A 26,851-nucleotide genomic window follows, 5' to 3' on the forward strand; every position below is an offset into this window, starting at 1 on the left:
GCAGCCTCGCGGTGCCGCGGGAGAAGTGATGAATCCCATCCCGGAGCCTTTGCCTTGTGTCCCCCCTGCTTGCCTGGGCCACAGCAGCATGTGACACCGAGCATGTCACCCCTCTTTGTGGGGTGGCAGCAGGACCAGCTGCAGGAGGCAGGCTGCCCAGCTGCCCTCCATTGAGAAGCAGGAGAGTAAGGGAGGAGGCAAAGCTCTTTACTGTGACCAGTTCTCCAGGGTCTTTCCCACAGAGCAGAGAACATGTGTTTGAGGACATATGCCCCTATTTTGGGGCATAGGGGCAGATGATGTATACCACAGTGTGCCACCACTGGGTCCAAGAAATCTGGGCAGTGTCATGAAAGCCAAGATGCCTGCAGCTAGCAGACCCTGACCTTCATCAGTCCTGGGCTGTCTTCTCCCTGACCTTGCCCAGTTCCTACCATCAAAGGGGCTTGATTTAAGCCCACAGATGTGAGCTGTGCTCTGGCTTACCAAGTCTGAGCATGCAGAACATTTCCCAGCTTGGGTAAATGCATTCTGCAGCCTTTCTCCCACCTCCATCCCTCAACAGCAGCACAGACTGCAGTGACCAGGGCTGGATCTTGGAGGGTGCTGGGCAGATACAGCCTGGAGCTCAGCTGCTTGCAGAGCCACCTTGTCAAGCCAAGAGCTGGACTGGGACCTTGTCCTTCATTATATAACTGTTTCTCTGAGTGTTTTCATAGCGCTCAGCCCTCCCACCAGGCAGAGCCCCCACCGGCAAGGGGGAATGTCATGGTTTTCTGAATGCATGGCTTTGATTTCCTGCTGGGCTGTAGCAGAGGACAGTTCTGCTCCACCCTCCTCCAGCTCATGCACCTTGCCAGGCATTAACCAAGATTCAGGCCCCTACAAGGCACCAGGCAGCAAGCTGGAGGTGTCACCTTGTCTGGGGTGGGTGATGGGGATGTGGAGAGAAGCAGAACCTCAGAGGCCGGGTCAGCTCAGTTCCTCCATGGGGCTCTTTGAGCCCTGCGGATGAACCGACCTGGCCTGGCCTCTGGGACCCCACGCTGTCCCTGCACTGCCCTGGCTGCCTGCCCTCACATTCCTGTCCTTGCACATCATCTCCTTCCAGCTGCTGAGGAAAACAGCCCCTGCTGCTACCAGCGGCTGGGGTGAGGAGGGGGAGACGCCTTCACAGCACATGAGCTCTGCGGGAGCTGGGGCTGCTGCTGACCTTGGAAATTAAGGGTTTTTTTCTTCCCAGCTCCACGAGAAGCAGGAGGTGAGGCATAGCTGGCTGGCACTGCACCCTTCTAGCAGCACACCAGGTTTTTTCATCATCAGTGGGATCCTGCCCACCCTCACCCAAGAAAACTGTGGCTGTGCAGTGCTGTCACCTACAACCCCTAGGACAGTTTGACAGTAGGTTGTCTGCCCTGTGCCTTCCATGCAGGCTGAAACTGGGGAGCCTTTCCCCACTGAATAATAGAGGGTTTGGTGTGATGGCCAATAATTGGGCAATGGGACAGTTGTGATGCCTTGGGAATGACTAACAGCAGTAGGACAGGTCAGATGCTCTTCTCCAACACACCGCCAAGGAGGAAATCCTGACGCCTTCCTGCTTCTCTGAGAGTCACAGTGTGTGTGCTGAAGGTGACTTGGAACTGTCCCAGGGTTGTATTTGATACTGAGTACTGCCTGTAGCCCCCAAAAGGAAGAGTTTTTCACCACTGACCTGGTGCTATTCAATAAGATTTCACATCCAGGAGTCCAAAGCCAACAGTTCCCACATCGTCCCCCCTGTTCAGGAAAACTGGATGTTCCCCATGCAAGGCACATCTCCAAACTAAACTGCAAATAATTCTGGATCTAAATCAGTACTACACTCTGGGCTAAAAGTCATTTTATGACTTGGCTCATTCCACTTGACCACTGGCTAATTTTTCTGGTTGCACATGATATTTTTTCCTGTTGTGGATGAGGAAGACCTAAAGATGGGAGAAGGGCATGCTAAGGGCAGAGAAAAACAAGAAGTTGTACATGGGATCCTGCCAACACATTTGTATGGTTCCTCCTCAGCCTTATTTTCAGGAGAAAATCTGTAGGAGACCATCAAACACAGAATCAATAAATAGTATTAGCAAAAAGGGCTCTTTTCCCCTTAATCTCTGCATATTCTGGGGACAATCATTGTTGCCTGGAATAATAACAAGCTCTATTTAGCCATAACACACTTGGAGAACCTCAGGCACCTGGTGCAGCACCTAAGCTGACTTGCCAAAGCATCAGCTCCACGTGTCAGGCTCAGAGCAGGATCATTGCCTTTCCTAGTGCTGTTTGTTATAGGTATTTTCTGGCCAGTTCATCACACGCTGCCTACTAGGTCAGAGATGTGTGAAGCTCAGCATTCAACCTTGCTGTGCTGGAAACCTCTTGGCTGGCCCACTTGGCCTGGGCAGTGATTTGCACCAGGGGCAGATAGTAATGCATGTCATTCTGCAAACTCTTGTTTCCACATTTTATTTCTTCCCCCACAGTTCAAACCTAGTGGCAGAGCTATCAGGCTGCCTTTGCTCTCTGCCTGCCTGTCCTTGGGAAAACAGTGGTGGCATGGGGCTGCTGGCTCTTGGGGAGCAGTTTCAGTCTGTGCTGCTCCTTGCACAGCCCTCCCGCCCCCGCTGCGTCACGGGCTGATTCACCATGCCCAGCTGCAAGGCTGACCTGAGGGATGGAGTCCATCGACAGGGAACGTGTCTCTGCTGACAGCCCGAGTTCTGGGACACTGTCAGTGGGCAGCAGCCCTGGCACAGAGGCTGGCATCAGCCCTGACACACAGCAGAGACCATAGAACAATTTTTCCTCTATGTATGGGAGTAGGCCTTTCCCAAAGCCCTGCTGCACCTCCCCACACCAGCCCATCAGCCAGCAGTAGGCTTTTCAGTTTTGCAAGCAGCTACTTGTTTAAAAGGAAAAAACAGCAGCAGCTCAGCCTTTTCCTCACATCTGTTGGAGAGAAGGTCTAGCTCTCTCCTCCTCTCCGTTTTCTAGGAAGATGTTCCTTCAAATTTGCTGTGCAGAAAATAAAATGACCTTTTTCTCCTCTCATGCACTTGCTTTCATTTGCAAGCCCAGACATGCTGCTATGGGAATGGCAGGGCAGCCAAGCACACATGAATAACCTCACACCAGCACTGCAGACATACATATGACTTTTTTTTCTACGGTTCTAGTACCAAAATATCCCAGGCACAAAAGGATTTGGACTCCACAGCTAACGATCTATGCAGGCCTCTAAGGAAACTGCACAGTAGCCCTGCTAATGGCTTCAAGGGGAAATGCTTCAGGCCCTGGCTGCTGCTACTGCTGCTCAGGGAATTGTGCTTTTAGCTCTGGCATGCGATAAAAACCTTTTCTCACTGCTGCAGACATGATGGCTCTTCTGGAGAGAGGAAAGGCATTGACTAAGCTAGGCCATTAAGCACCTTTAAGCACACACTGAGGATGTAAAGCAAACACCACCGGTCATTCAACACCTAGGGTGAGTTAACTAACCCCCATGACTCCCTGTCTGCCCTCTCTGCTCCCCAGGTGCCGTTCTGCTCCCTGCTCCAAGCACTGCCTGCTCCCTCTGCCCGGGGACAGAGCAGAGCAGGCAGTGACAGAGAGCTCTGGGCATAGACCTGGGGCACTCGCCTCAGCCCAGGGCACTTCTGGCAAGCCCCATCTTGGAATCAACACTTTGGAATAAGCTCTCCGTGGGGTTTCATTTCCTCTTCATGCCCCTTCCCTCCCTAGGAAAGGCGAAGGGAGCTTTATCTGAGAAAAAGCAGCAAGACCCAATATTTCTTTAGCAAGGTGTGTCATTGCAGAGCCAGCCTGAGCGTGCTCAAACCCAGCAGTGCCCGCCTGCTGCATCTCTGCCCATCACAAGGCAAGAAGGTGCCTGGGCAAGAAGGTGCCCACTCTGAGAGGATTCCCCCCTCTCCCCATTACCCCCTCCCATGAAAGCCACACCACTGTGCCTTCCTCCTCTGACTAACTCATACTGAGACAATGGTCTCGCTGGTGTGGTGACAGATTTTGCAATGGGTTTTAATGAGGTATTTACAAGTTCTGAGGCGGGCTCCTTACACAAGGAGTGTGGCCTGGCCCTGGCAGCTGGTTGGGCTTTTCATTGACATTCCTGCGACTCCAGCGATTGCAGCACAGGCACAGTGGAAAACATTTAGACATCAGAAATGCCAGATTAATTATCTCTTAATTGATACCTCCACTTGGGGACAAATGAAACCGGAACATCTCTCCTGCCCTGGGAGCCTGCCACTTACCAACAGATTTACAGCTAAAAATATCACGGCAGTCCCGTGGCTAATCAACTTCACTGCTTACTCTGCGTGAGGTTAAAAATTGTCTCTGGCACCGTGAGCAGCGAGGGACCAGCTGCAGCACCTGGATGCTGTTGGCATTAGCGCTGTGCAGCATCCCCAGTGCCCAGGCAAGGGGCACCTTCCCTCAGGGCAGTGCCAGGGCCCCGCAGTTGTTTCTCCAGACTAGAATCCAGCCGGAGCGCCCTGACAGATGTTTCTCGAGAGGTTTCTCGCACTTTCCTGCCCATCGTTAGAGGCTAATAAGAGGAAACCTCATCCCTGTGTCTTTTAAGAGTCCTTAAGTACCCAGTGTGTTTCCCTGCAGTGTAACATCTCCAGCGAGCTTGGGAATCACGTTTTATGCTTGTAACAACTTTTTTTTGTGCAGCGCTCTCCTGCACCTACAAAACTTCCCAAGGGATCCCTCCCCCACCCAGCTCCTTACAGGAATCCACACACAGAGGCCAAATTGCCACAGTGACCCCATTTAAGTTACCATCATCTTTATTTTCTTCACATATGTGCAAACAGAGGAGATCGCAATGGTGGTGTTCTTAAAAATAACAAAATGTATTTGCATACATTTCCCTATGTACAGGTGAACAGCCACAAGTAGTCTTCTTTTGCACAGCAAAAGATCTAGAGCATTGAGACCGGGGACAGGACCGGGGCCCAAATAAAAAGGTCTAACTTAAAAACAATAAAAAAAAAAAAAAAAAAAAAAAACAAACCCCAACTTCACAACAGTGCAAACCTCTTAGACACGACAGCACGATGGAGTGACTTTAATGGAGAAAACGGCGGGGGGGGCCTCTCGGATATGAGATTTCTGACTGTAAACAAGGCGCAACACCTCCCTCCCGCCGCCCTCCCCGGGGAAAGCTATTCCAGGAATTTGGCAGATCTTCAAGGGCTGAGCCGGAGGTAAACAGCCCGCGTCCGCCTCCCCTCCTCGGGCCGCAGCGAGTTGGGGTCCGGCTGCCGCGGCCACCGGCACGGGAGGGGCGGCCGCTCCCCGGGATGCTCTGCGGGACGCGGGGCACCGCGGGGAACCGGGGGGACCGCGAACTCCCCGAGAGGCTTCGGCGGGGCCGGAGGGGTCCGGTGCGCCCCGCTGGGGCCGTGCACGCCCGGAAGGGACCGTGCATTCCAGGAGAGGCCGGAAGGAACCCGGTGCGCCCCGGCGGGGCCGCTCATTCCCGGAGGGAACCCGGTGCGCCCCTGCGGCGCCGCTCACGCCCGGAAGGGACCGTGCACTCCCGGAGGGAACCCGGTGCGCCCCGCTGGGGCCGTGCACTCCCGGCAGGGACCGGGAAGTCCCGGAGGGGTCAGAAGGAACTCGGCGCGCCCCTGCGGGACCGTGCATTCCCGGAGGGAACCCGGTGCGCCCCGGCGGCACCGCGCACGCCCGTACGGGCTCGAGTGCTCAGCCGGTCTCGGGGTCGCCGGGGGGCGGCTGCTCGGCGTCGCTGCCGGGCGGGGCGGCCCCGTCCGTGCCGCCGCTCTCCAGGGAGGACTCGCTGCCCGTGCTTTCCCCAGAAAGCAGGCGGCGGACGCGCAGGTCGGCGCGCAGCGAGCGCAGATCGTTGCCCAGGCTGAGCTCGCCCAGGTCGCGGAGGAGCTGGCCCAGCTCTGGGCTCTCGCCGCGGCCGGTGCTGGGGCGCAGCAGCTCGCCCTCGGGCTCGCCCAGCGCCTCCAGGATGTCTTCGCAATCGCAGTGCATGGCCCGCTCTTCCTGCTCCTCGCCCAGTAGGTCCTCCGTGATGGAGCCCAGCTTGGGCGCGCTGCGGCTCCGCTCTACCGGGGGCTTGTAGCAGCACTGCCCATTGAGCAGCTTGCGCAGCGGCACCAGCGGGATGCTCTGCTCGCCCACCAGCTGCTGCTGCTGGTGCCGCGCGTCGTCCCGCTTCTTCAGCCGACGGAACTCGGCCAGTGCCGTGGCCGAAGTCTGGTACAGCAACAGGGCCATGGCCTTCGCCTTCTCGGGCTTGGAGACCAGCACGGCGTGGCAGCGCAGCATCACCGCCTTGTGCTTCAGCTCGTGGCGGTAGATCCAGGCGAAAACACGGGGCAGGCGCGGGTCGGCCACGCAGTAGGTGACCCGGTGCAGCAGGTAGAGGTGGCCGGGCCGGCGCAGCCCCTTGTCCTCGGCGTGGGCCATGCGGATGCCCTGCGCGCTGATGGTCAGCTTCATCTTGGTGCCCTGCCGGCCCGCCTCGCTCTTGCTCCAAATCTTGCAGACGGCCAGGTCGGTGCAGCCCTCACCTTTGGACTGGATGGTGGTGGCGTTGCCCAGGTAGAGCACAGTGTACGTGGGGTCTTCGCTGGTAACGCGAAATTTCCGCCGCTTGGAGCGGAACATGCTGCCCACGCGGTGCAGGGCGCTCTCGGGGCAGGCGCGGGCCAGCGAGGTGAGGGCCGAGTAGTGCACGCTCACCGCGTACCCCTTGGGCTTGCTCTGCCGCCGCGCCTCGCCCGCCGCCAGCTCCACCTTGCTCCGCTTCCAGGGCAGCATGGCCCCGCGGAGCCGCGGCTAGGCGCCGCGCCGACGGCTCCGGGCGCGGGGGGGCATGCCACGGCGGCGGCGGCTGGGCTGCCCGCCCGCCTCACATCCTTGCGGGCGCCGGGCCGCCGCGGCCGTAGATATAGGCGGGCGCCGCGCTCCGCGGGCGCGGAGAGGGGAGGCCCCGCGCACCGAGGGCGGAGCGCCCGCTGCCCGGGCCCGCCGAGCCGGCGGCTCGCTGCTCGCCGCCCGCCCGCCGCCGCCGCTCTGCGCCGCCCGCCGCGGCGCCCCGGCCCCGGCCCCAGCCCCAGCCCCGGCCCCGCCGCGCCGCGGGGCGGGCACGGGGCGGTGCCAGCCCGGCCGGAGGGCCCCTGTCCCCTCCCCGCTCGCAGCGGAGCGCGGCCTCCAGCGGGGGGCGGCCGCCGGTGCCGCCGCGGGACCGGGAGAGCGGGACCCCCGTGCGCCCCGTGCCGCCCCACCGCGCTCGCTACGGCCACGTACGGAGGGTGGGCGCCACAGCGCTCTCCGGCAGCTTCCGTCAGCACGGGAGAATGGAGAGGGCACCGCGGGGGATCGTCTGCCCCAAATCCCCTTAAACTGGTAAAAATCCCTAGACCACTGCCGGACCCCAGGCTCCGGGAGATCTTACGGCCCCAACCTCAGCTGCCTGCACGACCAGGCTGTGCCATGGACAAATCCCGCTCTTGCAACATGATCTTTCCTTCGGTTTGGTTAGTCCGGCTCTGAGACCTGAAGGGCCTGCAGCAAATACTAGTTATTATGTATGAGTAATCCTTTGCTCTTTATTTGTGTGCAGCAGCTGAAGAACAAGAAGCTGTCTTGTAATTTCTTGTTGGGGTTGCTGGGTACACTCACAGACATAATGAGAAAGTTGGTCTCTGTGTTGTTACTATAGCTTCTTGTGTCATGTGTCAGATCCTTGCCAAAAAGAATAGAAATTCCAGCATTGCAGATAATGGCACTTCATCAGGGTTTGGATAAATGCTCGACAAAAGGAGGGCAGTACATACTCCTGGAGTAAAATATGTAAACACCTGCATAAATTATTACACAAGTAATTTCTAGAGTTTGAATCAATTAAACCAGTATGTTATTACTATTATTATTACTATTATTACATAATGCCATCTAGCAGATTATTTGGGAATTGCAAGTAACCACAGTGACCAGCATCAAACTATTAAGCCCATTCGCTTATATTTCCAAAATGCCCCTCACAGGAGGGCAGGTGAGGGGCTGAGGTCTGCCCTGACTGCAGTGCCCAGCAGCAGCTGCGGGTTTCTGCTCTGAGTCCTGATGCAGGCTGGGTGTCAGCCACCCTTGGGGAGCCCCCATGGTGCTGTAGGTGTTGGGGGGCAGGAGGGGCTGTGGGCTGTGCTGCAGCATGTGGCAGACAGCTCCTGCCAGCCTGCAGGACCATCCCACCGCATGGCACAGAGAGAAAGACTGATTTGTTCAGCTGATTCATCTCCAAGTAGCATTCAATGTACTTTTGTCTTCTTTGTCTTGCAAGGTGAAAACAGAAGATGCTGCTGTGCACATAAAATAAATCCAATGGCTTGAGGTGACATCTGACACCCACGCATGGTGTGGCACTCCCGAAGATCTGCCTCCTCCCTCAAGGTGTCCTGCTGAGCCACAGCTCCTCAGACCAACGCCTGCCCTGTCCTCACTCCGAGCAGTGCCTGTGAGCTGCAGGGCCAAGAGAGAGCAGCCCTGTCTGCTCCTCAGAGGTGTGTGGGCTGCCAGTCTCTCCATACGAGGGAGTTGCTTTGCCAAAACCTGCCTGCCTCCAGCTCTGGGCAGAGGAACCTGTTCTGAGCCTTTGGCTGGTGGCTCAGCAGGCAGGTGTTTGCTCCAGGTGGGATGGAGCAAGCAAGGACACCCACATACAATCCTGCAGTGCTGCTTCTGGAGGGAGGTTAGAGCTGGGGGGACTGGTGCTGGTACACAGACACTTCTGATAATGATGCCCACAGAGCTGTTTGCAGAGTCATGCTGGGCTCTGCCATCTTGATTAAAGTGATCTGTGTTCAGGAACAGAGACTTCACATTTTCACAGCATGGCTCATGCAGGCTTCTGAGCCCCATGGCTCTCCAGCAGCCCTTGGGCATATTTGTCTGCAAACCCCAGTGGTGTGAAAGGTGAGGAGGAGATCTGAGCCCTTTGCCCTCCTCATGGCCTCCCCAGTCCCAAGGCAGCAGCATTGCCATTTCTGCATTGCATTCTCGGGTTCTAGAGATTTATTTATCACATCTCAGAGACCCTCTAGGGTCTCCAGGTGGTGGCTGGGAAGCAGCAGGACCCCAGAATACCTGCCTCTGTACCATTTGAAGTGTAGCAGCAAGTAAGGTGTCTTAAGGTCACAGTCCTCGAGAATGGAATCTGTCTCAGCTCAGTTCCTCACCATGCTTGCTTGCCAGTCTGTGTGCCAGACCATTGTAGCTTTCTTTGCTTCATTAAAGTCAATTCAGGACCAACTCTTTCCTGCTATGTGGCAGCTGCTTCACTTCTGGGCACGGATGATTGCCACATGCTTCAGCAGCTGATAGAGCAAGTTACAAATCATGGTGGTCTGTGACAGCCATTCCTACATAAAATGCTCTGAGTTCTGTGCTGGCCTGAGAAGCTGTGCCACAGCCTTTGGGTGAAGTCTGGCAGCAGGGAGCAGCCCAGTTAAGTCCGGGACACCTGCTCCATGCTTGAGGCTGTTCCTGTGGTGTTGGATGTCTGTATTTCATTGCCGGGAGGAGAAGCTGAGGCACAGTGAGAGGGGAGCCTGCCCTGTGTGGCCAGGGCGTGCTGCCTGCTTCCCAGGGAGCACGAGGCTCCCTCCTGGCCTGCAAGCACCGTGATGTGTAGGGCTTGCATGCTGGGGGCTTATCTGCATGGCACTGTAGCCCCAGGGGAGTGCAGCAGCCTGCTGTTTATGCAATACTCCAACAGCTACCGAGCATCACCTGCCTTCCTGCACGCATGGAAATCCAGAGCAAGGCGTGGGAAAATCTGTAAGATACCATCTCTGCCCTGGGGCGCAGAGCCGGCAGCACAGTGAGTGCTGCACTTGGCCCTCGGCAGACCCCACTCCCTGCCACACTCCGTCCCTCTCCTGCCCTGGCACTGCAGTCTGCACTGGAGCCCGTGGTCACACCCCACCATGGGCCTGCAGGTTCTGGGGTGCACGGTGTCCCTGAGGCGCAGCCAGGCAGGCAGCTGTCCAATACCTCTGCTGGAGAGAGCTGCCAGGCTGCCCATGCTGGCTGCCCTGTGCAGTGTGGAGAGATGCAAGGGTCTGTCTGACCCTTGAGAAACCCTGCAGGGAGCAACCCCACTTCAGGGGTTGCTTTTGTGCCCAGCAGCACCAATTGGAGCTGATGTGGATCTCTGGTTGGGGAGAATGGTGGGAAAAGGTGCTGGGGAAAGTTGTTATGACAAGATCAAAATAATTCATGGGAATGTACTGATTTTGTCAGTGTATGAAAATGTGTCAGATTTTCTCCCCCCGGGTAGCAATATAACTTCTTGTGTTGCAGCAGCTGAAGTGACACAGTCAAAGTGAAACACTGCAAACTGGCATCTCAGTATGTTCCAAAACAAAGTATTTCAGAGTCTCTATAACTATGCAACATGTCAAAGTTTTGACTCTTTGTTCCAAACGGGGACAAAGGAAATGCTGAACTGTCAGGTTTTTTCCATGAAGTGGAAAGACTGAGCGGCTCCTGAGCCTCAAAGGCCATCAGTGGTGACAGACAGGGCGCCATGGTCCCCAGACCTACCAGCATCAGCCAGGTCTGGCCAGCAGCAGGATAACTGCGCAGATGGCTGCCTGCGGATGGCTGCCTGTCGCCAGGAGTGGGGACAGCGTGGACAAGTTAGCAGGGCAGGGGACAGCATGACCTGCTCAGGGGGAAGGGCCCTTAACAGCCTTTAATGGGTGCCACATGCCACCTCTGCTGCCCTCCAGCCTCTCTGAAAGCGAGCAGCATCCCATCTTGGAGCGGATGTGCCCTGGCAGGGCTTGGGGGCTCGGGGCTGGGAGCACAGGTGATGCAGGGGCCACATGAAAACTGTGGGAGATCTATGCACAGGCAGGCCTGGATCCCCTTGGGGCACCACGGGTGATGCCAGCGCTGCTCAGGGTGCCAAAGAGCGGCAGTACCCTGGATCAGGGGCTGTGCTGCTCGGCGGGCCATGGTGGTGCGGGCACACCTCTGCCATGGTTGTTTTTCAGCCACCGAGAGCGGCACACCCCGCTTCCTGCACAGGCCGCCCCGGCGCTTCCTGCACTGCCTGCTATAATTAGCAGGGCAGCCGGTGTCCAACGGAGCAGAGCCCTCCCTTGGGTGTCACGGCACCCTCAGGGGCAGCTTGCTGGCTGGGCTGGTGCTGGACATCCGTCCTCATACCGTGGTGCCAGTCTGGGGCACAGAGGTGGTGCTGGGCAGCAACCTCCGCTCAGTGCTCCATCCTGGGGGCTGCCACCATGGGGCCATGGTGAGGGGCAGCAGTGGGCAGTGTGGTGAGACTTCCCAGCCAGACCTGACACAATGGGAGCTGGAGAAATCCCATGGGTTTCCCATCTGGTGCTTTGTGCCTTCAAAGAGGCAGACAGTTCTCTCTAATTAACTTGCCCCCACCCTGCCAGGCAAGGAGGTGATTTTATCTTCATAGGGCTGGTGGAAGAAACGGAGTCTAAAATCTCACACGAGGGCCTCAGTGGGGTTGGTGCCTTCTCAGGGCTCAGCACTGGCCAGGCAGCCCTGCTTCAGAGTTTCCTCAGCATGCTGCTCTTTCTAAAGAGGAGCAAGACCTTCACCAAGAGATGGGAATCTTGTGGAACAAGCTCTCACTCTTCTACAGTACCTGTCCATTTCTGAGTACAGCTGGAAAGAAGAGGGCTCAAGCAGCTGCAGTTGTGCACAGAGCAAAATTGTCTTGGTGTTCTTTCAGGGCTGCTGTGGGGAGGGTTTCTTAATGGGTCTGCTTGTCAGGCTGAGGCTGGCAGCGCCGCTGAATTGAGCATTGTGAACCTACATGAATAATGAATAGCCATCACATGAATATTTTAGGGACACAGTCCTGAGATCTCCCAGTGCTGCCTTAAAGGAACATGGAGGAAAAATTGCATCCAGAAAGAACGATGTTTCCTTTAGGCAAAAACGCACTGTTATCACAAGCTTTTGAAAAAGAGCTGCTGCTGCTAAATAATTTTCAGGATATGCATCAAAAACTGGAGCAGTGGTTTGGCTCCAAGGCAGAAGAAGTTGGGAGAGAAGCCCAAGACAATGATTACAATGTGCCGGAAGGACAGCAGATTTTACTTTGTCTATGCAATGGTTTTGTGAGAATTCCCAAAGCTGAGGCCACTTTCCAAAGAGCCAACAATGCTGGGCACTCAGTGCTTTTCAAAGGAGTGGTGAGAAGTTTTGTGATGCACAGAGGTGCTTTCTCTCCCAGGACAACACCTCAGTCCATCCCATCTCTGTCAAAGAGATGAGTTGTACAAACGAAACTCCAGAGCAAAAATTGTGTTCATTTTGCATGCAGTGGTAGCTACTCCATCATATGGGAATGGGCTGCAAATCAACAGTTTTATCACACTTGGCAGCAGCGTGCCCCTCTCCTCCAAACTCTCCTTGCCTGGCTGTGCTCTTGGCACGCACAGTCTGGTGCCAAGCTGCCTCTGTGCAGCTTTTGTGACAGCATCTGTACCTCAGTTTCCCTTTTCACTGTGTGAAATGCAAGCATAAATGTCTTCTAGGAGCAGCAGGCTGTCAGGTTCAGGTGAGACCAGCAGCAGCCTGTCTTGCTCAGGTAGGCACAGCAGAGCAATGGGAGAGGGATGAGAAACATGGCAATTAGAAATAGGCAATTACTACTCCAGCTCTGATGTTTTTGTCACTTGGATGACCCAGTCTGTTTCTCCTTCAGCACTGCTCTGCTCAAAGCAATCTTTGCAGTGCTGCTGGCATCACCAGACAGAAATAAGTCCTTGGTGCTTATGAAGTGCCCAGAAATGTATCTGTTGCAACAATGAGGGCAATTTGGGCATTGCTTAAGTAGGTCCCACAAAGGTAGTAGAAAATACCTGCAATTAACTGTTCCCTGAAGAATTTCAGTCTAGAAATGGGGAAAGGTGGGGGGGAAAAGGGCAATGTTGGGGAAAAACATCCCAATCTAAATGCAGAGGTCTTTGTTCTTCAGGTTATCCTCAAACCTCCTTGCCCCAGGATTGGTTGCAGGTGGTGGAGCAGGCCTCCTTTTCCCACTGCACCAGCACTTCTGCCTGTCCTTGTTTCCAGTTCATGCCACTGAACAGAGGTGCAAGTGTCCCATGGAGATCCACTGACCTCTGCACTCTGTACTGACAGTCTCCAGACCCTGGTGGTGCTGGGGCTGTGCTGCCAGGGCCGTGCCAATGGGATTATTAGAGCATTTTGCCTGTGGTTAGGCAGCCTGGGAATGGCACTGCACGTGCCTCAGCTGTGGGGTTAGAAGTGCTGCCAGACCTGAGGCATGGGGATCAGCCAGGCTGGCTGGCTGCTCTGGCTGGTGATTATGCATTGTAGAGGGAAGGTAACTTTTAACTGAAGTACAAAAGAAAGACAATAATGAGCACTTATATTACTGCTTCAGTGCCCACATAAAGACTTGAGATGGTTTTATTAAAGATTACTCCATTAGAAATTATTTTACTAAATGTCTGCCTGCTGTCTGCAGCCCACCAGCCTTCCATTGAAGCACCTCACCTAAATGAAAAGGCGACTGCTGAGTCCCCTTTCATCTCTCTTACTTGCCTTTAGGAAGCAAAGGAGGGGCCAGACCAGGCTGGTGGTGGCGGCAGAGCCTGGGATGAGCATGGCAAAGGATCAGACGTCCTTGGGAAATTTATGCCATGCAGTTACTGGCTTTGAAAAGAAGAAAATAACAGTTGTGTCTTCCTAATGGGCGTTTATCATGGAGCAAGAGAAAAGAAAAAAGAAAGAAAAGAGAATAGAGAAGAGAGAAAAGACTGCTCCTGCCTGAGGGTTGTGCATACTGCCATGCTATTGGTGACAAACTCCTGAAGTTAAGCTTTTTCTGCTTCTGATTTCCAGGAATTAGACAGGTTATTCTCCAGTTACAACTGATACATTTTACAGAATTGTAGTGAAAATTGTCTGGCCTTAACCCAACAACCATAAAGGAGAAATGCTTCATAATTCAGTTCAGTGAGCAAGTACAGGTCAAGTTGTTTATTAATTTAACCTGTTCTCCCATCTTGACCCAGACCAGTCACAATGGCTGCTGCCAAAATCCATTCAGTGATTCCCTGGCTGGCCATGCAATTTCCTCGATCTGGCAAAGATGCCCAGACTCTGTCTAGATTTTGCCAGGAACCTCATAGTGTACTTCCCACATCTGCATCCAGGATCCCACTTTGCCATCATCATTCCTCACATGCAGTGTTTGCTGTATTTGGATGGTGGACAGTAGGGAAGGGAAACCTGCACTGGCCTGGCTGTGTTACAGGGCGCAGGGTCAGCTTCAGCCACAGGAGCTCGTGGCTTTCCCCAGAGGCAGACACAAACCCCTGCCCCATGGCTGGCTGCTGGGCAGGGTTTTGCACGATGTGGTTTGATAACATCTGCACCAGGCCGAACCAGCAAGAGAAACTGGCCCCACTGCTGGTGGCACTGCCACAGGCTCGGCTGGGGCTGGCAGCCCTGCGTGCCACCCCAGTGCCAGGGCCTCCAGCTGCAGCACCGACCTTGGGGTGGGAGTGAACCGTGCCCCCAGGCTCATTACTGGTGGGGCTGGTGGCTGCTATGGGAGGGAGGGGGTTACAGCTGAGCCTGAGCAGGGGAGACCCAGAGAGATGTGTGTCCATACTGAGCACCATAGGATGGGAGGGATAGAAAGATGGATGGATGGATGGATGGATGGATGGATGGATGGATGGATGGATGGATGGATGGATGGATGGATGGATGGATGGATGGATGGATGGATGGATGATCACAGAACCAATTGGGTTGGAAAAGACCTCTGATATCGAGTCCAACACCATATCAACTAGACCATGGCACTAAGTGCCACATTCTTAAACCACTCCAGGGACGGTGACTCTACCAACACACTGCGCAGTCCACTCCAACGCCTAATCACCCTTTCAGTTAAGAAATTCTTCCTAATGTCCTACCTAAACCTCCCCTTGGGCAGGTTCAGGCTGTGTCCTATGACCCTGGCTGGGCGGCGAGGGCCGGTGCCGGTGCGGTGGCACCGCCTGGTGGCGGACGCCGGGCACGCGGCGGAGGCTCCGGGCGGCGGAAGGGGCGGTGGAAGGGGCGGTGGAAGAGGGGCGGAAGGGGCGGTAGAACGCGGCGGTCCCCCCGCCCCTTCCGTCGGCGGGGCGGTGGCGGCGGCACATGGGCAAGAAGCGGAGCGATGGGCTTGGGCGCTCCCTGCAGCGGCAGCGCGGGCTGGAGCGGCGCGGCGCCTCCTCATGGGTACGCCGGGGGGCCGGGGAGGCGGGAGAGAGGTCGGGGCGGCCCGGGCTGACGGTGGTGTCCTGTCCCCGCAGCTCCACGCCAGCGAGGTGGTGGCCGAGCGCGGCCCGGAGCTGCGGTCGGCGCCCGAGCAGAGCCCGCTGGAGGAGTTCCTGGCCACGGCCGAGCTGGCCGGCACCCGCTTCGTGGCCGGTGAGCAGCTGGGACGGGCCTGGGGCAGATCTGGGGCCGAGGAGGGGATGGGGCGATGTTCTGGGCTGAGTGGGTGCCAGTGGGAGCTGGCAGTGGGTCTGGCCCGGGGAACTGGGGTAGTTTGTGAGGCCGTGAGCCAGGGCTGGGGTCAGCAGGGACAGGATGGGTGGCAGGGCTAGCAGCACTGGGGACAGGTGGCTTTGGATGACTGTCTGTCCTTTAGAGCGTCTGAATGCCCAGATCGTGTCTGCCCAGAGCTGCACGGGCCTGCTCTCAGCGCAGGAGGCCCAGCGCGTTCGGCAGCTGCAGCAGGAGAACCAGGAGTTCCTGCGCATCCCACGGAGGTGAGTCCTGCAGGGCTGCCTGGGCGCCCCTTGCCTCACTGGGGCTCTGGGGCTGATCCCTCTTGGCTGCAAGTCTGACGACGGCCCTCAGATTGGCAATACCCTGCTTTTGGAGAAGCCACTAACTAACACGTGAGCAGGTTGTAACCTACAGTACAGTGCCAGTCTGCCATGTGAGTGCTGCCAGTGCCAGCCTCTCTGCCTGATGGTGTGGGTTTCCTTCCCAGAGCTTGACACTGCTGAGGCAGGTGCATCCAAGCTGCCTGGTAAGCTCTTTCAGAGCTTTGTGAATGGTGAACAGAGAGATTAAGCCCCATCTTAACGACCCTACAAAACTTAGCTCTAGAAAACAGCTTTATGGTATCTGGTGTACATGCTCTCTGCTAATGGAGTTTGGAAGGAACAAGGAAAGAAGGTGTACTTAAAGCTGCTGAAAACAGATGTATGCACATCTGAAGCATTACTTCAACATAACCAAATGTGTGGTTTTTATGTTCTGTTTACTGAAGTAATGTAACTGGACTGACTGCTATTTCTGACCACTCACTCCAAAATATGCTTGTGATAGGCCACACTGGGATAGGACAACCAGTGCAGAGGACTTGAAGCAAGCAGAGAGAGAGAGCTTTCTCGAGTGGAGGCGACAGCTTGCCCAGTGAGTATGCTGCTTGTGGCTGGGTAAGTAGCTGGTGGCATTTAGTGACACGAGAAACAGTGAGTTGTACTTATCCTTGTTGGACCAACAAAAGTAACATCTACTCAGCTCTCTGTACTTGTCCTGGAAGGCTGACATCCCAGCCACAGTCCACCATGTCTTTGTGCTCAGCTCTGCAAAGCTGTCTTGTGTGTGCATGTTCTTTTAAATGAATTCAGGATGGCATTTGATGTTCTTAATTCACCTGTGAAGTAGAGGGTTACTGGATGTGTCTTTTTGGAGCAACAGTGCTGCTCTGAATAGAAGGCCATGCTGCCAGCCTGCTGCATCCAGCAGCCTGTGCTGGTCTGGCACTGCATCTGCTGGCTTGGGGACTCGGCTGGTATCTGTTCACACCCTGCAAGCCCATGCTTACCCTGAGTAAAGTTGTTCAGGTGGTGGTAACACCAGGCTAAAGGTTGTATAGAAGTATTTCAGGTACCATCCCCAAATTTCAGGTTTTTTTCCAAGGGGTACTCAATTAAGAAAAAACTGCTGGCACTTGGGATAACTTCTGTCACTTGTTATCATGGCTCTCTAATTTCACAGGCAGACTCTTGATGAGTTCTTGTTCTTTCCATCTTTTATCACTTTTGCATTGACAAGATCAGAAGCCGTTGTGTCACCACTAAACCAGTGCCACTGACAGCAGTGTACCTGAGGGCTTGATCTGTTTGAAAAAACATCAGAAATAGTACCTCTTTATGGGTTTGGTTTGATTACCCTGTGCAAAACTAAAGCCTTCTGGATCTAGGGAGGGACTGGGTGTGAGCTTACAGCCTGCCACGGGCCAAATGTGACATTGTTTTTTCTGTTTTGCCTTAGCCTTGAGGAAGAGAAAAAGTTAATTCTGACCCCATTTGAAAGAAACTTGGAATTTTGGCGTCAGCTTTGGAGAGTCATTGAAAGAAGGTAAAGTATTTTGCTATCCACTTTTTAAAAAGGGATGTTGAATGTAATTTCATGAATTGCAGCTTTTGAGACAAGCTTCAAGTGTCTCAGCACAGGAAAAATTGTTAAGTTAGTAATGTTTTATTATCAGTACTGCAGTGATTTTGTTTTTGTGACGTCTACTAGCTCTCAACAGTGTGATGTGCAGTGGTTCACTGTGAGTCTCTTGGCCTTCCTCTGTGTTGGAGGTCTGTGTCACAAAGTGCCTTTGAGATCTCTTGCCAAGATTAACCCCTTCCCTTCCTTCCCAACCAAACTACAGCAGCTGATGTTCAGGAGCAGGAGACAAGGACTAAGTAATGTTGGGAAAGAAGGAGCCTCTTGGTCTTTGTGTCTTTGCCACACAGAGAAGTTGCAGCAGTGCACAGAAGACAACAGGCTGTCATACCACAGGAATAGCTTTGTTTGCTCTGCTGAGCTGTAATACAGTAAGACTGGTATCTGCTACATTAATCTGACTGGGGCATTTAATTTCACTAGTAATTAGGTTTAAGATCATCTCATTTCACTTTCGTAAAATTGAAAAATACTTCACCAGTGAGGTCATGGTGAGCTGGTCCCTTCACAGAAGGGCCTTTGTACTGAGTGCTGCTGGGCCCTTGGCTGGGAGAGTGCTGGTCAGGAGCATCCACTCTAGGGTGTCATGATGTACACTGTGAGTGTACAGGGTGTTTTGGGGTGACTGGAATGTCATTAATGCCTTTCTGCTCCCAGCTTTTTATTTCATGTAGAGTGAGGGTGCTGTCTCAGCAGTGAATGGAAAAGTCACTCAGTCCTTTAACCTTTCCAGATAATTTGATCTATCAGTTTTTTCCATGTATTTGCTTCCAACTAGTTCCCAGCAGTGTGGTTCAGTAACTTCTCTGTATCCCATCCCAATATGGTGGTGTCAGCTCTCCCTCATATTGATCTTTGAATGTCTGTAACTGTGCAGTCCTCTTTGTACCCATGGGGCTTATTAAATTATTCCCTTGGGGGCATTACCATTTTTTTTTAAACACATAACAAACTGCCTAGTGAAGCTTGAAATTCTTCCATTTGACCTGTGGTGTTCTGAAGTTGTCCTGACTTGACAGAAATCTCTGTCAAACAAATGGAATTAGCATGTGATAATACCTGGCAGTATTTTAAATTACTTGCCTGGAGAAGTTGTAGTGGAAGAGGCTGTAGTTAAATTTTGCCCTCCTTTTGACAAAAGAAGCATGAATGCCTTTGGGATCTGAAGCCATTGCATTTAATTAGTGTGTGGAACTAATGAGTCCTGCTCATGTATGTGGTGGCAACCTGGTCTCTGGGCTTGGAAGGTGTTTCCTAGAAGCATCTTGCAAGGCCTTGCTTGCATGGGGGAACGACATATTTTACTGAAGTCTAAGAATATTTTTTCATTGTTTTATGCTTTTTGTGACAAAAAGAGCACAGAGGAACTTTTGAAAACATCCAATAGCAAACGCTTAGAATCTGTATGTCGTTTGTGGGAGGCTTTGTACATCTTGTTCTATGCAAGGAGGACAACAATGTTTCAAAATATCTCACTGTGTAGGAAAACCACCTCTTCTTTCTCTCTGTAACCACCCTGCCACAGTTGAGGATGTGAATAGACAGAAACAAAGTTGTGTTACCACAGTTTTTAGTACCATTCTAAAAGATAGAGTACCACTACTGTGGTTCTTGCCTGCTGAGCATTTCTGAAGGGTAGATGGGTTGGCAAGACTGAGATGTTTTCTTCTCCCTTGCTGGCTGTACAATTGTGCAGGAGAATGAGCCAAGTGAGGAGGAAGCACTGTATGGCAGTGCTGGCTTGTAGCACAAGCATGGCTCTGTTGGGCAGGTGGGCTGCTGAGATGCTGTGTTGTTCAGTAAAGAGATTTAGTAGGATAATACAGTTGAAGCTATTAAAATCCCAAGGAAAACTTAAAAATCAATAATTTGCAGTGTCTTACTGCTTTCTTTGGGGCAGTGTAAGAATGAGTACTTCATGGGGCTTTCCTTTACTTTTGCAGTGATATTGTAGTCCAGATAGTAGATGCCAGAAACCCCCTTCTGTTTAGATGTCAGGATCTGGTAAGTAAACCACTTTCTTGAATGTTGTCTTCATTTTATGTCTTAAGGTTTGTGTGATATATTTTTTGCTCAATGCATTCAGCCACCTTGAAGCTGTTTTGCTGTTGTGCTCGAGTGGATATCTTATTAATTGATAAAAGTATTCTGGCATGAATTTTTTTTTTCTTTTGGTATTTCACACAGAATGTGGTGGATTTAGAGGCTCTTCTGCAGATGTTACATTGCAGATCCTATTTTATTCCTCATTACCCATTAGAAGTGTCCTCACCTAAAGGAATTGTCTTATGTAAAAGCATAGTGGAATAAAAGTGGGTGAGGATTACAAAGGATTAAAAATTATTCAAGTGACAAGTTTGTAATGATAGGCTATAGAATACTGCAGCAGAGAGACATGAAATTGCTCAAATAGTTATCTTAGGAGCTCTGCTGCAGGGTGCTGATTAATATCTTGTCACAGCTCTAAGCAGACAAGGTGTTTGCACACATGGCCAGCAGGAAGCCGTATTTTGGTAGTTGCATGCTCCAATTTGTTCTTGTGTCTGTCTGCTGAACAGCACTTCCACCAATCTAGGGATGGTAAGCTTGGCTACACTCGTGTGGAGCTGCATGGAGTAATTTGTGTTGGTGATCTTGTGTTTTTTTGGGGTGGAAGGAGTCGAAACCAGAGTGCAAACTGATCCTTCTCTTGTTTTCTTTAGGAAAGTTATGTTAAGGAAGTCAGTAATGACAAGGAGAACATGATCCTGATCAACAAAGCAGATTTGCTGAGTGAGGAGCAGCGTGCTGCTTGGGCACAGTTCTTTGAGAAGGAGGGTGTCAAGGTGGTGTTCTGGTCAGCTCTGGCAGAGTGTGAGCGCTTGTGTGGAGAATCAAAGGTACTGCAGGCGACCAGTTCACACTGGGTCTGTGCTGGCTGCAGCTGGGAATAGATAAGCACTGGGTTGTCAGCTCTTGGGATGTGGCTGATGACAGCTCCCTGAGCCAGCAGCAAGGCTTGGGGTTGTCTTTGCATTTCACCTCTGAAGTGCTGTTCCCACAGGAACTGGGCTCTGAGGGGGGAGTGGAGCACCCCAGCGGTTCTGAGGATGGAGCCTCCAGTCAGGAAGATGACAGCACAGCACAAGGAAGTGCAGAAAGAGCATCCACAGGCAGCACTTGGCAGAGTGCAACCCAGGCCCTGGGGAGTGATGATAACAGCAGTGATGAATATGAAGACTGTGAAGATGATGAAGAGGAGGACTGGCAAACCTGTTCTGAAGATGAAGCTGGTGACAGCATAAATGCTGTTGGTCCACAGAGGATGGAAAGCAGGACTGATGATGCTGCAGTGCAGCACAGAGTGCAGGAGCAGAACAGGAATGTCAGGAACTTCAGCCATCTGGTACAGAGAGATGAGCTGCTGGAGATATTCAAAACTATGCACAATGGACCAAGGGTGAAGGATGGGGAAGTAAATGTTGGGCTGGTAAGTTGGACTTTGTGCTTAAATGGAACTTAATCTAAATTCTAATTCCATGTTCCCTCCATGGTAAAAATTCATCCTGTAGTCTGGCTTCCTATAAGGGTATAAAAACTGGCAAGCACAAACCACTGTGGGTTTTGTGCAAAGATTAATACTGAAGCTCCTAGAGCTCAGCGTGCTCCCCTGCTTGCCCTAGTTTTTCTTTTTTTAGAACATTTTATTAAAGAGCTTTTGTGTCAGAGCTCTGCCAGTCTTTTGGCATCACCCTGCCTAATAACATTTCACTTCTTTGTCATCTAGGTGGGTTACCCTAATGTTGGCAAAAGTTCAACCATCAACACAATCCTTGGAAATAAGAAGGTGTCGGTGTCTGCTACACCAGGCCGTACAAAGCACTTCCAGGTACTGCTAACAAATAACATCAGTCTTTTTAGCATTTCTTTTTCACCAGTGGAAGAGAGCTTCATTATGACCTAGTTACAGCCGCATGCACTCACTGAGAACTCTGCCAGCCTGAACTGTGGCCAGCAGAGTAGGTTGGAGAGGGGTGGTCTTGATGTGTGTAATTTTGGAACTTTAGTTCTTGCTTCTAAACTTGTGCTCGATTTTGAGTCACTCATGAGAGCTGCAGTGCAATGGGGCATGTTTTCCATCTCCTGATTTTATTTAGTTACCTTGTCCCTTTTTTTCCAGTACCAGTTATGAGGCGAGAACCTTTTTAACATGAGTGTTCCTCCAAGTAGCTTAAGGTCAAGGCTTCAAACTATCCTTGTCAACATCATTGCTGTGAATAAATGTAGTTTTGCTGATATTTTCATATTGATCAAACTTTGATTTTGAGGTAGCAGCTCCAATGCTGTAGTGGGACCATTGTGGAATTTGTACTTTTCAAACTCCTCGCTCTTTCAGAAGGTCCAATACACTTAAAGGTTTCTGGAGTGCTTTCTCCTCTGCCATCAGACTGGAGAGCTGAAGATCTTGCTGCCCCCATCTGGACACCTTATTTAGCAACTTTGAAAAATGTTGCTGTCTTCTACATCTGATCTGTTTAATTCATTAGCTGGGACCAGCAGGGCAGATGTCTGTGTTAGTAGAATTTGTGCTTGTTGTCATTTGCATCCATGTTTCATCTGTGCATTTGATTTATTTTTTTTTCCCTTCCTGGACACCGAGTTGCCATAGTGAACTAATGGGTTATTTGTCATGTAGACCCTGTATGTGGAGCCTGGCCTATGCCTTTGTGATTGCCCTGGTCTGGTGATGCCATCTTTCGTCTCTACCAAGGCAGAAATGATTTGTTCTGGAATTCTGCCTATAGATCAGATGAGGGACCATGTTCCACCTGTTTCTCTAATATCCTTTGCATGGGGTTTGTAAGAGTGCATGTAGGGGTTGGACCTGGAGTGTGCCATGTTCCAGCCAGCAGCACATGTGCTCATGCTTTGAGGGAGGTGGGACATACTGGATAACACAGCCCTGCTGTATTGGTCTTTCCCTATCTCATTTCAACTTAGTGTTGTCAGACTTGTGTTATTTTTCTGGTTTGCAACAAAATCCAAAAGTCATTCTTTAGAGTGACATGGGCAAGATCACTTTGTGATTTACAGCTACACAAGTCGTTTCCTTCACTAGCTTATGTTTGCCAGCATATCCCACGCAACATTTTGGAAGCAACCTATGGAATAAATATCATAAGGCCAAGGGAAGATGAGGACCCAGATCGAAAGCCGACAGCTGAAGAGCTGCTAACAGCATATGGATGTGAGTGATGATCCTTTTAAAACCTGTCACCTCCACTGTGTGCATGGTCCTGAACATGGTAAAGTTAGGCCCAGCTTGGGTTTGTTGTGCATTGGACCTCTTTGATAGGACTTGCCCTCCTCTCAGGAATGGTCTTTGTTAATGCCTCATGTCCTGTGGGAGCTGGAGTGGTGCTTTGCCAGTCTCATCTGACAGATGTAGTGATAGTGTGGAAGATATTGGTGAAATGCCCTGCCAGTCTGTAGTGTGGTGCTCTTACTCTTTCAGATACCTCCTAGCATCTGTGTCTGAATTAAACTTTGAAGAATGCAGTGAATTCTCATTCTCTTTAAAACAAAAATAAAACCCTAGCAGTTTTCTGCTAGTAGGAAGATGTCAGCTCTTACAATTTCTTTCAGGTCAAGATGCTTCTGCAGTACTTTTAGTCACCAAAGTTCTTCCCTTTTTTTCCCCTGCTTTCCCCAAGAGAAGCCTCTTTCTAAGGGAGTATTTTTGAGGAAGAATACAAATGGGTGGCTAGGCAGCAGAGGAGAACACCTTAACATTCTCTTGTACTTACAAAGAATATACTTTGGATTTCTCTTCTAGATATGAGGGGCTTTATGACGTCTCATGGACAGCCAGACCAGCCGAGATCAGCTCGATATGTGTTAAAAGATTATGTCAATGTAAGTGCTTCCTACGTCTGGGTTTTCTTCTCTTCTTAGAGGTGAATTAAAGTTTGCACTGGAGTACAATAAAGTCAATTCTATTTCTCTGGATAAAATCACCATGTATCAAAAGACTCTTGAAATTGGGCTGCTTTTGTGTTTTAAAAGAATAAATTGAATTTCTCAAGCTGCCTAATCTTAGAAAGGTGATTGCTTAAAAATATGGTGCCAGCTAAATAATCATATCTCCAAAGTAGCTAGCAGATACTCAAGAAATGAACCCATAATGTACAGCTGGACCAATATTTGCACGAAGGACTGTTGCTGTGAGTGTTGTAATACTGCATGCCTCTTTAGCACCTCTCAGCAACTTATTGTTGATAATTTCTTAATAGGATCCTCTGGTGCTCCTGAGAGTTTTGCTCTGTGTTGTTTGCAGCTGGGCACTGCAGCTGCAAATGGTGCTTTGATGTAGAGGTGGAACAGTACTTTATCTTAGGAGTCAAGCCAGTTATTGTCTGGGAGAAGAAATAAAGTGTACTGATAGTCTGCTAGTGTGAACCCCTAAACTTCAGGCCCTTCTTAGGTTTGGAGTTGTTTTCTTTCCTCTCTGAGTTTCTTTTGTAACAATTGAGTCCCCTTGCTTTCACAGGGGAAGCTGTTATATTGCCACCCGCCTCCTGGTATTGATCCAAATGATTTTCAGCACCAACATCAAAGATGCCCTGACAGTACAACTGTGCAGGCCACTGGACAGGTGAAGCCTGAGAAAAATACCAAAGCAAAACAAATTGAAAATGTGGTGGACAAAACTTTTTTCCATCAGGTAAATTCTGGAAAACATTTGTTCTAGAAATTTTTGCTGCAGCACTCATCTGTAGTTACAGGGGGAAAACCACCTTTGAGGATGGAGGTGTGCTGGGTTGTGTTAATGGTGTTTAGTGCTGTGGGATCTGCATGTAATTTCTACCCAAGAGCTCTCTGTTCTTTTTATTATCTCCTAAATCACTGAGGATGTCCTCAGTGACAGAAAGATTGCTAATGAGGTGTGCACAGATGATTTTTCAGAGGTCAGCAGGGTGACCCTGGTCGTTAGGAATCAGACATCAATCTTGAGCAAACAGGAGGGTGACTGGGAAGAAAGACAAGGAGGAATGACTTGACAACTGACCCAGAACATGGTTTTGAACTAACAGGTCCTTCAAAGTGACTTTCCTTTCCTGAGCTGATGTATTTAGAGGCTGTAATAAGCTTTTTTAAGATAATTTAGTATTACACTGAGGTTTTGACTCGGAACCTGAAATCAGATGAAAAGCATACAAAGTGATTTAAAATCCAGTCAAGAAATCTCAAAATTCGGTAGAAAATGGGATTTTTTCTTAACCTGTATGATTCTTGTCAGATCCAACAGGCATCTGTTTTGCCTCTACACTACTGAAAAAGTGTATTAATGACTTACAGTGAAATATGAAATCCATAACTGACCAGATCTGCCTACCTGACAGGGATTAGAAGAGGTTTTTGGCTGTGAACAGGATGGGTCATAGATGGCATGTTCCATTCTGTGTGGTTAGCTGGATGTGAACACCATTTATTTAGCACAGCTAAGATAATCATGCATTTTGAAAACAAGAACTCAGGCTCTTTAAAAAAAAAAAAGTGAGCTATTTTAGAAAACTGTGACCTGAAAAGCATTTTTGGGATTACCAGACTGTTGCTCTGTCTGCCCAAAGTGCTGGCACAAGCTGTGAGCCCCGTCAGCGCTGCCCACGCTCCAGACTTGAGCAACTTATTTTGGTCTGTGGCTTTCCTGGGCGCCAGATTTATTTGTGAAGACAATTTATTGTGCAGAGAGCAGAGGCTGTGAGGATCCATCCTGGTGCTGGAGCTGATGCTGGCTGGGACACGGTGTCACGTCAGCGGCAGGCGCTGGGGACCCGGCACAGCTTGGCAGCTTTGGCTGCCTGCCCTGACCTTCCTGCAGCTCTGGAGCAGGGGCTGCTGCGTTTGAGCTTGCCTGTGTCTGGTTTCACTGACATGCTGCAGTGGTTGAGGAGCTGCTCCTTGGTCACTGGGGGTTGTGTCTCCTTTTCCAGGAGAACGTTCGTGCCCTGATGAAAGGGGTCCGGGCTGCCATGGGCTACCGGCCGGGGAGCGGCCTCGTGCCTGCGGCTGCACCCAGCCCTGCCAACGTGGTGGGAAAGCCCTGGAAAAAACATGGGAACAGGAACAAGAAGGAGAAAATCCGCAGGATCACCAAGCACCTGGAGGCTTAGCTGTGGCACCAGTATCTTGCCTTTTCAGGGCAGGGACTGCACTGTCTCACAGGCCTTGATTGAGGGGGAAAAAAACAGATAAGTGGGCAACGGTAGCTCACCTGGGAGCTCTTTGCAGTGGATTGGCCTGGCAGGGGATGAGAGTGGGCTCTGGTGGCTGGAGTTCATCCCTTCTGTGAACAAAAGAGACCTGGCTGTTGGTGTTATCTGGAATCCAGCCCAGACATTTGACTGCTGCTGAAACATCCTTTCAATGGGAGCAGATGGAGCTGTGCAGGAATGTTTTTTCCTTCCATAAAGGATGTATTTTATAGCTGTTGCAATCAAAGCAAGCCCTGGTAAAACTGAGTAAAATCTTTAAACAGTTGGATTTCAATGAGTGATGTTTGTTACATTTTGAGACACTATTGCTCTTTTTTTTTCTTTTTTTTTCTCCTGCTCTTTAAGGCTTGTTTGTTGATTTTACAAAATGCTTTAGCGTGTTGACAAATGAGGTAGAATGATCTTTCTTGCCCTCTTCCTTCTCTGCTGTTCTCAGTCCTATTCTGTAGAATCTAACCACTCCCTATTTCCCAGCTTGAGTAGAGTGCAGCACACCTTGCAAGGAAAATATTGCTTTTATATCCTTTACACTGAGCTGGTATCAGTTTTTTCGTGTGACTTCCCACTGGTATTTTTAAAAATTGGCTCTATATGACTGCCTAAGAATTTGGTGCTAATTTGTCCTTAAATATACTTGAGATTTAACTACCTGTATGTGTGTCGTGATCTGTCTCATTGCCCTAAGTCAGAGAATTGTCTATTAGCAGATTTTAATTGAGTACCTGAGTATTTGATGCTAAAAAGACTTTACTTACCTGGGGTCAGATTAAAGTGAGATTTACTTCTCAGCTGCCCTACTGAGAAAATGTTTGTGCCCTTGGTCAGAGCTCTTCGTTCCTTGTTCAGCACAGGGAGTAATGATAGGACTGGAAAGGCTCACGAAGACAAGTCATGCTTTGGTTTTAGGTGGTGGAAGGAATAACACATGATGCTGGTCTCTTGATGCTATAAAAAGGGATTGCTGTCTTGTAATTCTGAACTTTCCAGGCTTTAAATGT

At 51.1% G+C, this 26,851-nt stretch overlaps 2 protein-coding genes across 2 annotated transcripts; one reads left to right on the forward strand and one right to left on the reverse strand.

Annotated features, from left to right (window-relative positions):
- Positions 1–5,760: 5,760 nt before the first annotated feature.
- FAM43A (family with sequence similarity 43 member A) lies at positions 5,761–6,905 on the reverse strand. The gene has a single exon (XM_058812369.1). The coding sequence runs from the start codon at positions 6,859–6,861 to the stop codon at positions 5,773–5,775; it is 1,089 nt and encodes a 362-aa protein (XP_058668352.1). The 5' UTR covers positions 6,862–6,905; the 3' UTR covers positions 5,761–5,772.
- Positions 6,906–15,265: 8,360 nt separating this feature from the next.
- On the forward strand, positions 15,266–26,460 carry LSG1 (large 60S subunit nuclear export GTPase 1). Its single transcript, XM_058812346.1, has 14 exons — positions 15,266–15,360; positions 15,435–15,552; positions 15,776–15,896; positions 16,465–16,551; positions 17,416–17,502; positions 19,542–19,602; positions 20,301–20,477; positions 20,642–21,067; positions 21,365–21,466; positions 22,274–22,417; positions 22,702–22,825; positions 23,414–23,493; positions 24,128–24,301; positions 25,572–26,460. The coding sequence occupies exons 1-14, from the start codon at positions 15,280–15,282 to the stop codon at positions 25,749–25,751; spliced, it is 1,962 nt and encodes a 653-aa protein (XP_058668329.1). The 5' UTR covers positions 15,266–15,279; the 3' UTR covers positions 25,752–26,460.
- The last annotated feature ends 391 nt before the right edge of the window (positions 26,461–26,851 follow it).

Source organism: Ammospiza caudacuta, chromosome 11 (genome assembly GCF_027887145.1).
Source record: "Ammospiza caudacuta isolate bAmmCau1 chromosome 11, bAmmCau1.pri, whole genome shotgun sequence".
Lineage (NCBI taxonomy): Eukaryota > Metazoa > Chordata > Aves > Passeriformes > Passerellidae > Ammospiza > Ammospiza caudacuta.

Bases quoted from the DNA above. Each gene is read 5' to 3' on its own strand.
- FAM43A (XM_058812369.1), bottom strand. From the start codon at position 6,861: ATGCTGCCCTGGAAGCGGAGCAAGGTGGAGCTGGCGGCGGGCGAGGCG.
- LSG1 (XM_058812346.1), top strand. From the start codon at position 15,280: ATGGGCAAGAAGCGGAGCGATGGGCTTGGGCGCTCCCTGCAGCGGCAG. The intron at 17,503-19,541 runs GTAAAGTATTTT...TTACTTTTGCAG, and splicing joins TGGAGAGTCATTGAAAGAAG to TGATATTGTAGTCCAGATAG. The intron at 21,068-21,364 runs GTAAGTTGGACT...TTTGTCATCTAG, and splicing joins GGGAAGTAAATGTTGGGCTG to GTGGGTTACCCTAATGTTGG.